Here is a 16,882-nt window from a genome sequence, read left to right as displayed (position 1 = left end):
TGATTGGGTTGAGATATCTGATCAGCATGGACGGGTTGGACCGAAGGGTCTGTTTCTGTGCTGTACATCTCTATGACTCTAGTGTGGAAGTATCATACTTGGTTAAATATAAAACTAGTTGAAGTTAAGGAGCAAATAACAAGATTTTCTTGTGTGAAAGGAAAAAAGAATTTTATTATTTTTAATACTGAGAAAAATAATATGTGACATTCACCTAGAGTATGAACTTTTTAAAAAAAGCAGAGTATGCTTCATAGAGATGGGAACAATGAAAGCTGTCCAGTTTAAACATCCTTAGAGTTCTCGAGGTGGTTAGACTTTGCTAGATCACATTGATGTGTAGTCTCAGCTGGTAGGAAATCTGTTGTTATCTTTAAGTTCCGTGAAAGTTGTTGTTTCTCCAATTTGCTTTGGCACTGTGCACTGATTTCAAAATACTGATGAAGAATCAGGAATTGAGAGAGATTCCAGTTCTTGATATTGTCAATCTATATTGCTTTGTCTCTTTTGCTCAAAAGTCTCTGTTGAAATAGTCTGGTCCTGGTATCTGATGAAGGGTTTTGCCCAAAACGTTGATTTTCCTCCTCCTCGGATGCTGCCTGACCTGCTGTGCTTTTCTGGCACTACTCTAATCTAGACCCTGGTCCTGATGTCTCCCTATGCTGCAGGCAATGATTTATCGAGTCATAGAGATCAGTCACTTTGGCTCCAGAATATCATTGCAGAAGTCCTCAGGGTAGTGAAGTAAGCCCTTTCATCTTCAGCTGCATTATCATCGACTTTCCCTCATTTTGGATCACAGACTGAGATGGTTGCTGATTATTGCAAAATGTTCAGATTCTCTACAGATATAGAAGCAGTCGGAGTTCAAGTACAATCACATTCAGGCTTGGTTGATAAGTGGCAAGTAGCATTCAAATCACTGAATTGTCTGGCAATGACAATAGAGAGAATCCAGCCATCAGTCTTTGACATTCAACTGCATTACCATTGTTGATTCCCCCATATCAGCATCCTGTGGGTCATCTCTGGCTAGAGATGAACTGAACCAGCTGTAAAAATGCCATGGCTATGACAGCATGTCAAGGGCTGGCAATCCTTTGGCAACTTACTTCCCAACTCCCCAAAGCTAGTCCACCATCTACAAGGTACAAGTCAGGAGTGTGATGGAAAACCTCCCACTTACCTAGATAAGTGGAACTCCAACTTAAGCTCTCAATAGCATCAAGGATAAAGCAGCCCACTTGACTAGCACTATTCAGTTGCTCCACAAACAACACAGTGACAGCAGTGTGCCTCATCTCCAAATAGCACTGCAATAATTCATCAAGACGCCTTCGATATGCACTGCCAAATCGGTGACCTCTACCACTGAGGAGGAGGGTAACAGATGCATTGGAACACCCCACTCAAATTCTCCTCCAAGCTGAACATCATCCTGGCTTCACTGTCATTGACTTAAAAATCCAGGAAATTTCTTTGTGAACAGACCTGTGTTCCCTTCACACCAAGGACTAAACCAGTTCAAGGAAGTTGGTCACCACTTTCTTCTTCAGGTCAATGAGGGAGGGGGCAATAAAAGCAGATGTAGCCAGCCATACCCATATCCCATGAATGAATCAAAAAGTCACTACTTATACCATAGCATTAACACAATATACAACAATATACATATAATTCCCCTCTATCTCGAATTCTTCTAGTTATCCTTGTTCCACTACATACATTATGGCAAACTGACATCAGAATACGGCTTGGTAAAATAATAAGATGAAGTCTCCTGAAACTCTCTCTGCAACAACTGCTGTGTGAGAGTGACATTCAAAGTGATCCTTAACAGTGTATTTCTCAGAAAGAAATTATCTAAGACATCTTGCTGTAATTCAAAGCAACTGAAAGGACTACTTTGCTTTGTTGACGATTTACCCCTTTCATAACTTATGTTAGAACATTTCTAAGCCAAGGATCCAAGATCTGTGAAGGCTATACAGTATAATAAAGTATTTGATTAATATTTGTTGAAATCCATCAGTGGGAACTATGCTTCAAGAAGTTCTTTTTCCCAAAACTATATATTAGTTTTGTATAAAGCATTCAACCCGATATAACATTCTGAAATGCTTCACGAAAGGTAATCAAAAGGGAAATATCAACAGCATAAATATTATGAGAGATAACCAAAGTTTGGTCAAATAGATTGGCCTAATGAGATGGAGCGGCAGCAGCGTTTGGGGAAGGAATTCCAGAGCTTTGGACCTCGGGAATTAAATGTACAGGTTCCAACTGTGATCTAATAGGAGGAGGAAATACACAAGCTGCATCATTTGGAGGAAGTGACATGACAAAGGATGTTGCAGAGCTAGAGAAAATTCACTGAGTATGTTCTAAAATTATTTAACAGCCATGTCAGAACTGCTTCATTTTGTGCACTCGGCTTTTTTCAAACAGACTTCATAGCCTTGAGTTCAGGATGATTCCTAAGTTACAACGAGAGTCTCATAAACACTAAACTTGTTTTCACTAGAGAAAATAATCCAACAAGTCATGATCCAGAATTAACATGCAGAGAGGACCAAATAAAACAGATTCCAGAAACTCGCTTAATTTGGGCTGAATATAGTATTAGAGGACATAAGTGCAAAATTAATTAGCCTGAAGAAAAAGTTGAGATTATATCTCTTTCACTGATGTGAAGCAAAATTACAGAAGTAATTCATGCTGTATCAGTTAAAACCCTTTGGAAAAGAGGAAGGCGAGCGTTATAAAGGCAGGGACGCATCAAAATAATTAAGGAGAATCGAGGGCTTAGATTTAAATCATGCCTTTCAAAAAATTCAGATATTCCTTGACATTTCACTGTCAAATAAATACTTCAGAATCGTAATCATTATTGCAACGTAGGAAACATAGCGGCCTATTTTTGAACAAGTTTTCACAAGCATCACTTAGTTACTAGGAACAGAAGAAATAGGAGTAGGCCATTCGGCCCATGAAACCAGCTTCACCTTTCAATAAGATCACGACTGACCTTATTGTGGACTCAGCTCCACTTACCTTTTTATTCTTTACTGTTCAAAAATCTACCTTTGCCTGAAAAACATTCAATGAAGTAGTCTGAACTGCTTCACCAGGCAGGGAATTCCACAGATTCACAACCCTTGGGGTGAAGAAGTTCCTCCTCAACTCCATCCTAAACCTTCTCCCCCTTATTTTGAGGATATGCTCTCTTGTTCTAGTTCTACTCACGAATGGAATTAACTTCCTTACTTCCAGCTTATCTATTCCCTTCATAACTTTGTTTCTATAAGATGCCCACTCATTCTTCTAAATTTCAATGATTTTAGTTCCCGTCTACTCAATCTCTAAGGCAACACTCTCAATTGTGGAACCTCCTGTGCATTCCTGCCAGTGCCAGTATATCCTCCCTCAAGATGACCAAAACTGCACACAGTACTCCAGATGTGAACTCACTAGCACCTAATACAATGGCAGCAAGACACATTTTTAAATGCTATCCCTCTAGCAGTGAATGAACCAAATTCCATTTGCCTTCTTAATCACCTGCTGCACCTGCAAACCAACTTTTTGTGGTTCATGCACAAGGACACCCTGGTCCCTCTGCACAGCCACATGCTGCAACTTTACACCAAGCTGTTATTCTAACCAAAATGATGACCCCACATTTGCCAACATTGTACTCCACCTGCCAGACCCTTGCCCACTCACTTAACCTCTCTATGTCCCTTTACGGACATTGGGCCCTCTGCACACTTTGTTCTACCACTCATTTTAGTGTCATCTGTAAACTTTGACGCACTACACCTGGTCCCCAACTCTATATCATCCAAGTTATTTATAAACAATTGCAGTACCTACACCGAACACTGAGGCACACCACTAGCCACTGATCGTCAACCAGAAAAATACCAATTTATCCCCACCCTTTACCTTCTGTTAACTAATCTTCTACCCAGGCTAATACCTTGCCCATAACACCATCTACCTTTATCTTACCCAGCAGCCCTTTGGGCAGCACCATGTCGAATGCCTTTTGGAAATCCAGAGACACCACATTCACCTGTTCCCTGTTATCCACTGTGTTCATAATGCCCTCGAAGAATTCCAGTAAATTGGTTAAACATGACCGGTCTTTCATGAACCCACGCTACGTCTGCCTGATGATCCTCATTTCAGTGGTGGTGATTAAAGGATACACTGTTGCCTAGACCTTGGAGAGAGACCCTTGCTCATTGTGTGAAACTTTTATTAAACTGCTCTTTCAGGTTGCTATCTCATGAGAACAAGAGTACCTCTGGCAGTGCAGTACTGAAAGCTTCAGGACAATCTTGCTTCAGGTTTTATTAATATTGTACTTGTACCTATCAGTAATGAAATATTAAGCTGGGAAATTAGGCATGGGAAATATGAACTAGTCTTTCCAATGCATCCAAATACTTTGAGAGCATAAAGTTTTAAATGATCAAATCTTATTCTGTTGTCCATAATCTCCAAACTTCTCTATAGACAACAAAGACTTTAAAAGGACCGATGGAGTAACTTTTTCATGCAGTGGGTGGTGTATGTATATAATGAGCTGCCAGGCGAAGTGGTGCAGGTGGGTATGATTACACTATTTAAAAGGTCTCTGTGAGAATATATGAACAGGAAGGGTTAAGGGAGATAAGGACCAAATGCTGGAAAATGGGATTGGATCAGATTTAGATGTCTGGTCAACATGGAAGAGTTAAACCAGAGGAGGCCTGAGTCCATGCCACTGAGAGCTTATATATGAATTATGTAGAACAGATAAAAATTAGAATGGAAGATTATAGACCATCATAGAGCACGGACACAGACCGTTTGTCCATACTGAACAAAAGTCCAAATCTGACCTAAACCCATTTGCCAGCATTTGATCCATATCGCTCCAAATCCTTTCTATTCACATTCCCATACTGGTGCCTTTTAAATCTTGGTAATTGTACCAGCCTCCACCACTTCCTCTGGCAGCTCGTTCCATACACGCACTACCCTCTGCATGAAAAGGTTACCCCTCACATTCTTTTTAAATCTATCCCCTCTCTTTAAACCGGTGTCCTCGAGTTTTGGACTCACCCACCCTTGGAAAAAGACCTTGGCTGATCCCCCTATCCATGTCCCTTTTGATTTTATAAACGTCCATTTGAAACAATAAATCATTTTTCACAACCTTGGGACGTTCAAGTGCTTTGTAGACAATGAAGAACTACAGAAGTCAGTCACTGTTGTAGTGTACAAGACTGAACAACCAATTTGCACACAGCAAGTTTCCATGACAAGCCTAAGCATGGAAAAATTTTGGACAACTAACAGGCTTCCAGAATTTAAAGATTCAGAGGACTATTGGTCTTATTTTTTCAAAAGGAGACATTAGCGTAGACAAAAAAAAGCACTTATCTGGAATACAAAGAACAACTTCCAGACAGCTGCCCAGTTGAGATGTTTGTGATGATTTGTTCATAATGCATATTATTTTGATAGACAAATTTCAAAGATTTTCATTACCCTAATTATCTGTGCTTTTGGCAGGTCAGTTTGACAGTAAAACAAACTATTGCACTTCTGCAGACAGAATGCCATTGCACCTTGACATACAGTCATGCAAATGAAAGGGCTTTCAAAATGTTGCCAAATCATGTTTACAGACAGAGCTTTCTATAGGAAGATTGCCAGAAAGACGTCTAATTAAGCGCTTCATGGGGTTAAATTAATTATAAATATGCCCAATTTGCTTAGTAACCATTAACCATTTATGAAAAAAATGGAGTAGCAGAAAGCAACAAAAAGTCTGAATCGGAGTATGGACGGCTTATCGTTTGCAATTTTAAATCAGAGACAATGTGTTCAGATACTTCATTACATGCCCCGGTGCTTACAATTGCTTTCTAAAACAGTTCAAACCAAACACAGAACCTTTCTGCCATTCTAACCCTCAATTAATGAGTGCATAAAATTTGATTTAGAATAAAAGGCAATGTTGCAAACAAATAACTGTGATAACTAGTTTTTATCATTAAGCTACTGAATGATGGTTGCTTTCTGGTTAACTTCACAACAAAGTTCAATTTAAAATGTGTCATTCTTAGGGTTCACTTTCAATTAATGTAGAGTAGTAACATGGGGAATAATTCAATTACTTTTGAACTTGATTCATATGACAAACCAGTAAACCTATTAATGGGGAGGCAATGACCTTGTGCTATTATTACTGGGTTGCTCATCCACGTAGTTGATTCTGGAGACCTGGGTTCAAATCCTGCCACAGCAGATGGTAGAATTACAATTCAATAAGCAAAAAAGAAATTCTGGAATTAAAAGCCTGATGATGACACTGAAATGGTTATTGATTGTCAGAAAAGCCAATCTGGTTCACTCACGCCCTTCACGGAAGGAAACAGCCATCTTTACCTATTCTGGCCTATGTGCAACTCCACATCCACAACAATGTGATTGACTTTTAACAGCCGTCTGGACAATTAGGGATGCGGAACAAATGCTAATCCTAGCTAGTGACGCCTTCATCCCAAAAATGATTAAGAAGAGTTAAGCATTTAAGCCAAGTTCGTAATACTACAATTAGGCAAATAGACAATCCCATATTTTGGGTCAAAAATGACAGTGCATTGATTGAAGTGACACATTGCCCAGTCTTTCTTTAACATTGCTTTTCTCCTTTTCGCAATGTTGAAGAAAAAAATGAAGAACATGTCACTCAATTCTGTATATTTGCAGTGATGGAGGCCTGGAATGACAGGTAGAAGATCAGAGACATGGAGTGGACAACAAATGTCGCATAGTCAGAGATGGCCTCGTCCCATAAATTAATTTTAAAAAACCAAAATGCAAACATGTAAAGCAGTGAGCTGCTGGTTTACTACAAGACAGCAACAGACAATAAACATGGCATTCTGTTCCCCTTAAGATTTTAAGGCATTACTACAGTTGTATCATTCGTCCAAATAACATTTCACTCACTGTACTTCTGACAAAGTTGGGAGCAGTTCAACAGTTCACCTAACGCCATATATAATTCCACCTTCCCTTAAACTTGAGGTCATCTGTGACATCCTTAGTGTAGAAACTTCTGCTTACATTATTCCCATGTGTTTTCAACATACCCTGCATCCCAGTTAATCAAAGGCTAAATTCTGAACCATGCTTCAAATATCTTCATCACCTTAACTTTCTTTCTTTCCCTCCCTCTGTAATCCCCTCCAGCCCACAGAACTGTGCCCTCTAATTCTGGCCTCCAAAGCAGCCCACTTGCAAATACACCACTGATGACCATATCTTCAGCTGTTAAACATTCAAGTGCATTGGACCCTTTTTCCTTAAACCTTTCTTTCTCTCTACTCTGCTGTTTTCAGACATTTCTGCAATTCTGTCTTCTTTCATACTCAATATCAACATTTGCTTCACAAGATTCCTGTGGAGTTCTTTCAGACCTTATATTGTGTTAAAGGTGCTATATACGTAGAAACTGTGATACTGACATTTAATTTATTCTAAGAATATTAGAGCCAAGTCTAACCAGAATGAAAACCACATTTCCTCAAAAAATAATTTTCTTTTCATGAAGCTGTGGAAGATTACATGTGCTGTTAACTATTTCCTCAACTAGAACCTGTTAATGTTCTTTTCTTCAGTTTCAAAGGTCCTAGCTTGAGTGTCCTTGCTCTCGAGTCGCTGAAGATTAAAAATTAGAGTTACTGGATGGTATTGACCTTCAGTATAAAGGATTTCAATTCTGGAGTAAAAGCTCACAATTATGTAAAGTCCAGTCAAAACCATCTGGAATAGTGTGTGTAAACCTGGTCTCCTTACTCAAGAAACAAGATACTTCTGTAGGTGGAGTATAATAAAGATTTACCAAACAAATTCCTGGGATGGAGCAATTGTATTTTTCAGAAAGATTAATCAAACTGGGCTTATATTCTCCAGAGTTTAAGGGAATGAAAAGTGATGCCAATTAAAGATTTTAAAAATTCTTAAAGGACTGGCAGGGTAGATGCAGGAAAGGTGATTCCACCCATTGGGGTCTCGAAACATGGGACAAAGTCTGGAAATAAGAGACAAGCCATTTAGACCAGAGGAGCAAGGGAATTTCTGCATTCAGAAGATGGCAAACCTTTGGAAGTCTTGACCCAGCCAGCTGTGGAAGCTCAGTTGATAAGCATGTTTGAGAATGAAATCAACAGATTTCTACAGATTTAAAACCTGTCATGTCACAGATAGGTTCAATTTATCTTCAAAATCAGGATCACCACATTTTGCGAAATTTGCACATGATTTATTCTGGAATCATTTTTATTCCTACAATGAAAGTCTTCATTTTGAAAATGGAATCTAATCTCACAATGATCAGGCCATCTAGAATAGCTTTAATGCCAAATTTTACACAACATTTCACTTTCACTCTAATCATTTTAAACCCTGTTGTATAGTGAGGTAGATATTGCAGCAGCTGAAAAATGTGTTGTTGGAAAAGCGCAGCAGGTCAGGCAGCATCCAAGGAGCAGGAGAATCGACTTTTAGGGCATAAGCCCTGATCTCCAACATCTGCAGTCCTCACTTTCTCCCAGATATTGCAGCACTGCAGTTTCTTTTCATGAGAAGTCCTCACTTGCTTGCCTTTTTTAGGTAACATTTCTTCCATTATTCAGACATAATTTACCTTTCAAAAACTGTTTTCATACATGCCAGCAACCGACTTAAACCATGAACAAGCTGCCATTAAAATTTAGATAGAATTAAAATGTTTTGTTCACTTTTAACTTTTCTGTATTATGACAACTGAACCAAACATACCTGATTGAAATTATACACGTATTCACTAAAAGTACTGACTATCTCAGACACATTTTCTGTCGAAGAACTGTGGAAAAAAATACTTTCACCCTGCCATAAAATGCATTCATTATTGCAGTGTTAAGTTGTGTGTCTTTATTATACTCCACCTAAGGCAAGGAAAGGAGGAAATTGCAAAACCCTGTGCAGATATATTTGCATTATTTATAACTATGGTTGAGATGCCTGATGACTGAAGGTTGGCTAATATTGTACCTTTGGTTAAGAGAAGTTGTAAGGAGAAACTGGGAACCATACACCTGTGAATTGGACTTTGGTTGCAAGTAAATTGTTGGAGATTATTTTAAAAGATAGGATTTATGGACATTTAAAGAGGCAAAAATTGATTCGGGATTGTGAGCATGGTTTTGTGTGAAGAAAATCATGTCTCACAAAACTTAATTGAGTTTTTTGAGGAAGTTAGCAACAAGAATGTTGAGGGCAGAGCAGTAGATGTTGTTCAAAAGGACTTTAGTAGAGCCCTCGACAAGGTTCCAAATGGTAGACCTCGCAAAGGTAGGTCATATATGATTCAGGGTGAGCTTGCCAATTGGATAGACAATTAGCCTAATGGCAGCAGACAGAGTGGTAATCGAGGATTGTTTTTCGAACTTAAGGCCTGTGACTAGCGGTGTTCCACAGGGATCAGTTCTGGGTCCTCTGGTTTGTCATTTACATTAATGATTTGGACGAGAATATGGAAGACATGGTTAGTTAGTTACAGATGACACCAACGTTGGTGGAATAGTAGACAGTGAAGAAGGTTTTCTAAGATTACAAAGGGATCTTGAAAAAATGAGTCAATAGGCTGAAAAGTGGCAGATGGCGTTCAATCTGGTTAAATACCTCAATTCCAAAGAGGTATCACACTTTTGAATAACAAACAAGGGCAGGGCTTATACAATTAAAAATAGAGCCTTGGGCAGTATAGAAAGAGGGACCTAGGGATTCAGATACATGATTCTTTAAAGTTTGCATCACATATAGGCAGGATGGTTAGGAAGGCATTTGGCATGCCTTCATTGCTCAGTCTTTTGAGTGTGGGGAAGTCTGTTAATGTTGTAAAGACATTGTTGAGGTTGTACAAGATATTGGGGAGGTCTCTTCTGGAATACTGCTTCCAGTTCAGGTCACCCAGTTATAGGAAGGGTATGAGAGTCATAGAGATGTAGAGCACAGAAACAGACTCTTCGGTCCAACTTGCCCACTCCAAACAGATATCCTAAACAATCTAGTCCCATTTGCCAGCACACGGCCCATATCCTCTAAGGAGAAAGTGGGGACTGCAGATGCTGGAGATCAGAGTCGAGTATATAGTGCTGGAAAAGCACAGCAGGTCAGGCAGCATCCAGGGAGCAGGAGAATCAATGTTTCAGGCAAGAGCCCGTCATCAGGAAGGGCTGCCCTGATGAAGGGGTCTTGCCCGAAACATTGATTCTCCTCCTCCATTGATGCTGCCTGACCTGCTGTGCTTTTCCAGCACCACACAGTCAACTCATACCCCTCTAAAACCTTCCTATTCATACACCCACCCAGACTGTAATTGTACCAGCCTCCACCACTTATTCTGGCAGCTCATCCTATACATGCACCACCCTCTATGTGAAAACTTTGCCCCTTAGGTACCTTGACAATTTTTCCCTTCTCAGTCTAAACCTATGGCTTCTAGCTCTGGGTCCCACCACCACCATTTCCCTCCCCCCCCTCCCACCACCACTTGGTCTGTTTATCCTATCCATGCTCCTCATGATTTTATAAGCCTCTATAAGGTTATCCCTCAGCCTCCGAAGCTCCAGGGAAAACAGCCTCAGCCCATAGCTCAAAACCTTGGCAACATCCTTGTAAATCTTTTCTGAACCCTTTGAAGTTTTACAACATCCTTCCAGTAGGAGGGAGACCAGAACTGCACGCAATATTAAGCTGGAGAGGATTCAGAGGAGGTTTACCAGGATGTTGCTGAGTATGGAAGGTTTGAGTTATAAACAACGGCTGGGACCTTTTTCACTGGAGGTAGGAGGTTGAGAGGCAACCCGATACAATTTTATAAAATAATAATGAATATAGGTAAGAGTTAATGGCAGTTGTCTTTTTCCTTGGATGGAGGATTTCAAGATTAGGGGGCACATTTCGAAGGTGAAATGAGAGAGATTTAAATGTCTTTACACAGAGGGTGGTTCGTGTGTGGGATGAACTTTGAGAAAGTGGTCAAAGCGACTAAAATTATAATGTTTAAAAGATATTTGGATAAGGGGAGGGGTAGGGGCCAAGAACAGGTAGGTGGGACGAGTTTAGTTTGGGATTATGGTCAGCATGGACTGGTTGGACCAAAGGGTCTATTTCCGTGCTATATGACTCTATGCATAATATAAATACAGTTGGAGAAGATATTATTCAAGCTAGATGCTCTACAACACTGTACGAGACAAAAATCATTTGCTGTCCCATGAACCAAAACAGTTAAAGCAACTACTTTTGCCTGGTGAAGCCATTTCTCTCTCTTGCACTGACTGAAACTACGGAAGTTTTAATTTTAATTAAATGAAGCTGTCAATCACAGAAAATTTAAATGCATGGATTGCCTGATGGATAGCAGCCAAGCCATCAATGTTCCTTTAAGACAAGTATTCTTTCTATTCAGAACCAAATTGTGAATACATTACATTAACTACAATAAGAGGGTATGTAGGTATTTGTAAAAGAAAATGTGTATTCATATATTCCTGTTCAAAACCACATTACAGAAAGGACATAATTGCTCAAGAGATTGTACACAGGAGATTTACTAACATGTTGTCAGGGCTTGAAAACTAAAGGCATGAGGAAAAATTGGATAGGCTAGGATTGTTTTCCTTGGAACAGAGGATACTGAGCAGTGACTTAATTGAGGTGTATAAAATAACAAGGGGTTTGGATAGAGTAGAGAAGGAAAATCTGCTTCCCTTCATGGAGTGGTCTATTAGCAGAAGGCACATATTTATGATGATTGGTCGAAGGATTAGAGAAAATTTAAGCAAAAACTGTTTCGCACAAATGATGGTGGGTATTAAGAATTCACTGCCCAGTTTGGTGACTGAGGCAGAAACCCTCAACTCATTAAAAGGAACCTATAACTGCAACTAAAACTTCATAACCTTTAAGGCTGTGAACCAGGTGCTGCTAAGTGGTATTAAGATGGGCAGTTAATTTACTTTGAATACAGAAATGATGGACCAAACTGCCTCCTTTCTGTGCTGTCATTTTTTTATGGTTCTAACCACTGGAAATCACAAATTACTTCACAGCCAATGAACTACATGTCAAAATAACTACTTGCAACATGGGAAACATTATGGGCTCAGAAAACTCCCACAAACAGCAAACTGACAATAATCTGATTTATTTGTGATGTTGATCAGGGGATAAACTGAGCAGTAAACTGTGGATAACATGTGTTCATCTTCAAAATAGCATATTCAGATCTTTTACATCCACCTGACTGAACTTCACAACACAGCATCTCTGACAGGGCAATATTCCCCAACTGACTGTCTTCCGTCCATCATCCTTGACTTTTGTATTTGAACCTGGGATCTGATGACTGAAACAGGAGTATGCTATTAATTTGCCACAAATAAAATCTACATGTAGAAACAACTGATAATTCAGCAATCAAATGTGAACAGATTTGGTCACTGACTTGAGCTTCAAGTCTTCCTGGACATTTTATAAGGGAGTAGGGTCTAGGGAAAGGGAGAAATAGGACAAGAGAACCTCTAAATCACAGCTCAACTATTGTGATGTGTTTTTCACAAATTTAGTAGCATCACAAACAAGACCTAGGGAAAATCACTCAAGTGATACAGCTAGAGGACTGTCAGCCACAATGCAACAAATATGAAGTAATCAGCATGCTGACAAACTAGAAAAATTATCTCAAAGATATACTCATCAAATAGAAGAGAATAGACCAAAATACAATGAGCTTTATTTGCTAATTTCACTGCTTATTTAGCTAGCTAACATGAAACGTCATTAGATGGTAATTATTTAACATTTTACTGTAGAGAAAAATAAACAATTTGCAAATGAAATGAGAATACTTTCTTGATCAAAGTAAAATCTAATACTACATACTTGATATCCAGCCTCCTGTACATAAATAAAAATGGTGCAAAATACAGTTGAATTTAATGCAACAACCAAAATGAAAGCGAGAAAGAAACTTGGGGGTATTAAGGGTTTTTAATGCTGATTCTGAATTTCCCATTTACTTCTCAGATTTCTACAAGGTTGCAGTTTAGAGTTGCAACCCAAATTGGTGGGATGATTGAGAAACACAAAATTGAGGACAAAATTCAAGGAATTCAAAAAGTCAGGAAATGGAGAGAAAGTTGGGTAAACAAATCTGTAGGACCATTTTTAGTGTAACTGTTACTTTAATCTACCATAGAAAGCCAGGTGGAATCTTTGTTTGAAATCTGATCCAGCAAAGATCTTCTTTGGCTAATAAGTCAAAATATTAAGTGCTATTCCCCAAGTCGTCAGCTCACTTCTCGGCAACAACCTTAAACATTGGGTTTGAGTCCCACCTGCTCTCGACTTGTGTACTAATATCTTGGAGTAGGTTGATTGAATCAGAATTTAGATATTTTCCAATGATAATCAGAAGTAGCATACACATGCAATACAAACAAGTTATCAATCATAGATTGTTACGCAAGTCTTAATTCAAACGATATATATATATGAAAGTGCGCTTAAGAGACAATCCGGTTAAGTTTCTGGATAGCTTGTGACAGCCACAGGAACTCTTAGAACATAGAATACTGCAGTGCAGTAAAAGCCCTTTGGCCCTCAATGTTGCGCCCACCTTTGAAACCAATCTGAAGCCCATCTAACCTACGCTATTCCATTATCATCCATATGTTTACCCAATGACTATTTAAATGCCCTGAAAGGTGAGTCTACTACTGTTACAGGCAAGGCGTTCCACACCCTTCCTCCCAGTCCAGGAACTTTAGCCTACATGGGCAATTTCCTGCATTGGCAGAACATGGAACACAGGTGAATTGGTAGATTCTTACAAAAAGAAAACTTAATAATTCGTAAGGGGACACTATGTAGCAAACAACTGAACTAGCCCGAAACTAGCATCAGTAATGTGGGCAGAAACAGACAGCTTTTGCCCAATTGTATATTCCCTGCTCCTACGTTCTTTCTAAAAATTATTGAAATGCAGGATTAAATTTCTGGAGTCAAAATTCTCAGAAACAAATATAACTGCAAAAGTGATTCTCTTGATACCTTGAATAGCTACACTCAACTTCTACATACTGCAAATTCATTTGCCTTCAAAGCATAAATGCATGTAGGCTTGGTTAAGATTAAGCATAGTCATAATCTCAATCAATTAAGTTCATAGATACTTTTTGAACAGTGCTTCTGAAAAATATTTCAAACATTCTCAAAGGTGCAGAGAGAGGTGACGAGTCTGTTTCAGTATTCTAATAAAAGTAACATGAATTTCTACACAGAAAACCAAACATATCATACTCCTCATTACCATGTGGCAAATGAATGTAAGGTGCTAGGACTTGTCAATTTTTGCACATTTCCTGTCATCTCCACGACATTTATATATTATTAATCAGATATCAGCAGTATATTAATCAGATTTCTCCTATAAGTACAGCATACAAAGAATCAATTTACCTGAATGCCATCAAGTAATTTGCTCATGCACCAGAAACTATCAGCTTCAATGTTTTGCAGCACTTCATCAGGCAGACTGGAAACATCAAAATTTTCCACCTCTCCTTCTGCAAGTGGATTTAAAAAAAGTTATTAAGAACGTAAATTATAGGAGCACTGCATGCCTTTTATGTTTCACAATGCGTCCGAAAATTAAAGCATCCACCTCAAGGTGCAGTCGCTAAAAAAGCATTCCATTCAAATAATTAAAAATTACTTAATTCAAGTAATGCAGTTAACTGTAACACGACAAGCTACTCAAATGCAATTTGGGGAAGGATAACACATGCTGGTTTAGCTGATGATGCCCACATCCTGTGAACAAATAAACTGGCAAGAAAAAGCAGCAAACGGCCATGTTTTGCAGTTTAGATGCAGATGGCTTCAACAGCTATTGTCCCTTTAATCAAGAGAAAGGATCTCAAAAGTCTTTGCCATAACCCTTAAGCACAGTTGTGAAATAAAATTGCTCAGCTTCATACTGAAACACTAGACCATTAAATATCAATACACTGATTTGGAGCATCTCCTAAATCTGGCTCATCTACTGTATACGCACCTGCACTAAGTTTGATTATCCAGAGACAAGATGAATGAGAATACAATGGGTAAACAAAAAGTAAAATATTCTTGCTGCTCAGGATTTCTCATCTTCAGTGAGTGGCTATTAATGTATGTTATATTAATAAACATTCAAAAATGTCACATGTCAGTACTGGTTTTAGTATATTCTTTTGAACTGGATGCCACCACCAGTGGTATTTGTCCTTTCAAACTCTTTATAATGTTACACCTCAATTAGACCGCTTAACCACATTCTAAACTTTAGGAGAATGCAATCCATGTTTCCTGTAACGGTAGCAAAAGTACTGTTATGAATCCAGATGATGGCAATATTGGATAAGGCTGAACTTCGAGTGAAACCTAGTTTGAAAAACTATATGAATTATATTTGTAATTTGGTTGCTGTGGTGATGAGTCATTGAACTTAGTTACACAAGGTCATTGATGCATTTTAATCAAAGAACAAAATTAATTAAACAAAATCTTCTTCAGCAGTCCTTCAGGGTTGAGGATGACTTGTTTGTACATTATTGGTGCTGGTGATGGTTGGGGACATGGCGGGGAAAGAGTGCTCAGGTGGCTGTGTGATCCAATCCTTGTGCCACAGACGTTGCCACAGTGCTTGCTGAGGCAGATAGATGGGACATTCTGGAATCTACCCATTCTTGCCCTCCACATGCTCTTCTCCATGAGATTCAAACTGATGGGAACTTTTGCGGATGCTTTTATTTTCCAATTTGTGCATTCAAAGCCAAGTAATTCCAATGTTGTCAGTGGAGATGTTGCATTTATTTCGGGACATTTGCAGGGTCCCATTTTTGCATTTCCTCTGCCCTCCTAGTGATTGTCATTGAGGACTTCTTGTTTAGGGTCTTAGGTCAGGCATGTGGACAATGTGGCCCGCCCGTCGCAGCTAGTCACGTGTGATGAGTACCTCAATGCTGGGAATATCAGCCTGGGAAAGGATGCTGCTGTTGATAACAATGATTCGCTTGTAGCTCAACCGCTTAGAGTATGCATACGCAGAAGTCGTCCTCATGCTGCAGATTGATGACAAAACTTGGGATGGTCTTGGTTCTGGCCTGGAGGCAAAGGTTAAACAGTTTCCTTCTCATCCCGTAGATTAGTTGCGCTCTAGCAAGGCACTTAGCGGAGATGGGGTGGAGTGACTCAGGCAGAGAATCATGACAAGCTTTTGTGGGCAGCCGAGTTTGAGGAGGATATTCACAATCCCTCAAGATAAACAGAATCTTTGTGAAACCATGTACAGAGGTTGGTGTTGTTCCCTGCAATTTTCTTGGAGTACACTGAAAATCATTCACGTCTTGATGGGCAGAAGCTGCTGAGAGACTTGAGGCAGTGTTTTTCAGCTACTGGTAAGTAGCACTTGAGGAGGATTCTCAGGATGACTTTTCCTGTGGTGGACAGTAGGGAGATCTCCCTAAGGTTTCAGAGTTGTACCTATCTCCTTTGTTAAAGATAGTCACAATTAGAGTGCCTTATTCCTGGCATTCTCTTTCTTCCGGACAAGGGCAATGAGGAACTGGATTTGGGTTGAGAGCCTCTCCACCACATTTTAGGACTTCAGTAGGGAGTCTACTGGGGCTGAGGCATTGTTCTCAGTTGTTGAATGCCTTTCTCGACCTAACAGCCAGTTAGAGGAGTTCTGAGGCGGTGAAAGATCGCGCATTGCTAGATGGTG

The 16,882-nt window shown here is 39.3% G+C and overlaps 1 protein-coding gene across 3 annotated transcripts in view; it reads right to left on the bottom strand.

Moving 5' to 3' along the window:
* The window catches only part of tbc1d22a (TBC1 domain family, member 22a), a 365,228-nt gene that overhangs the window by 166,843 nt on the left and 181,503 nt on the right, over positions 1 to 16,882 (bottom strand). For all 3 annotated transcript variants that reach the window (XM_072562565.1, XM_072562566.1, XM_072562567.1), the window contains one exon: positions 14,578 to 14,684. In XM_072562565.1, the coding sequence (XP_072418666.1) occupies positions 14,578 to 14,684 (107 nt within the window). The remainder of the gene's footprint in view (positions 1 to 14,577; positions 14,685 to 16,882) is intronic.

This window comes from Chiloscyllium punctatum, chromosome 44 (assembly GCF_047496795.1).
Source record: "Chiloscyllium punctatum isolate Juve2018m chromosome 44, sChiPun1.3, whole genome shotgun sequence".
NCBI lineage: Eukaryota > Metazoa > Chordata > Chondrichthyes > Orectolobiformes > Hemiscylliidae > Chiloscyllium > Chiloscyllium punctatum.
This window is presented reverse-complemented; position numbering and strand designations above follow the sequence as displayed.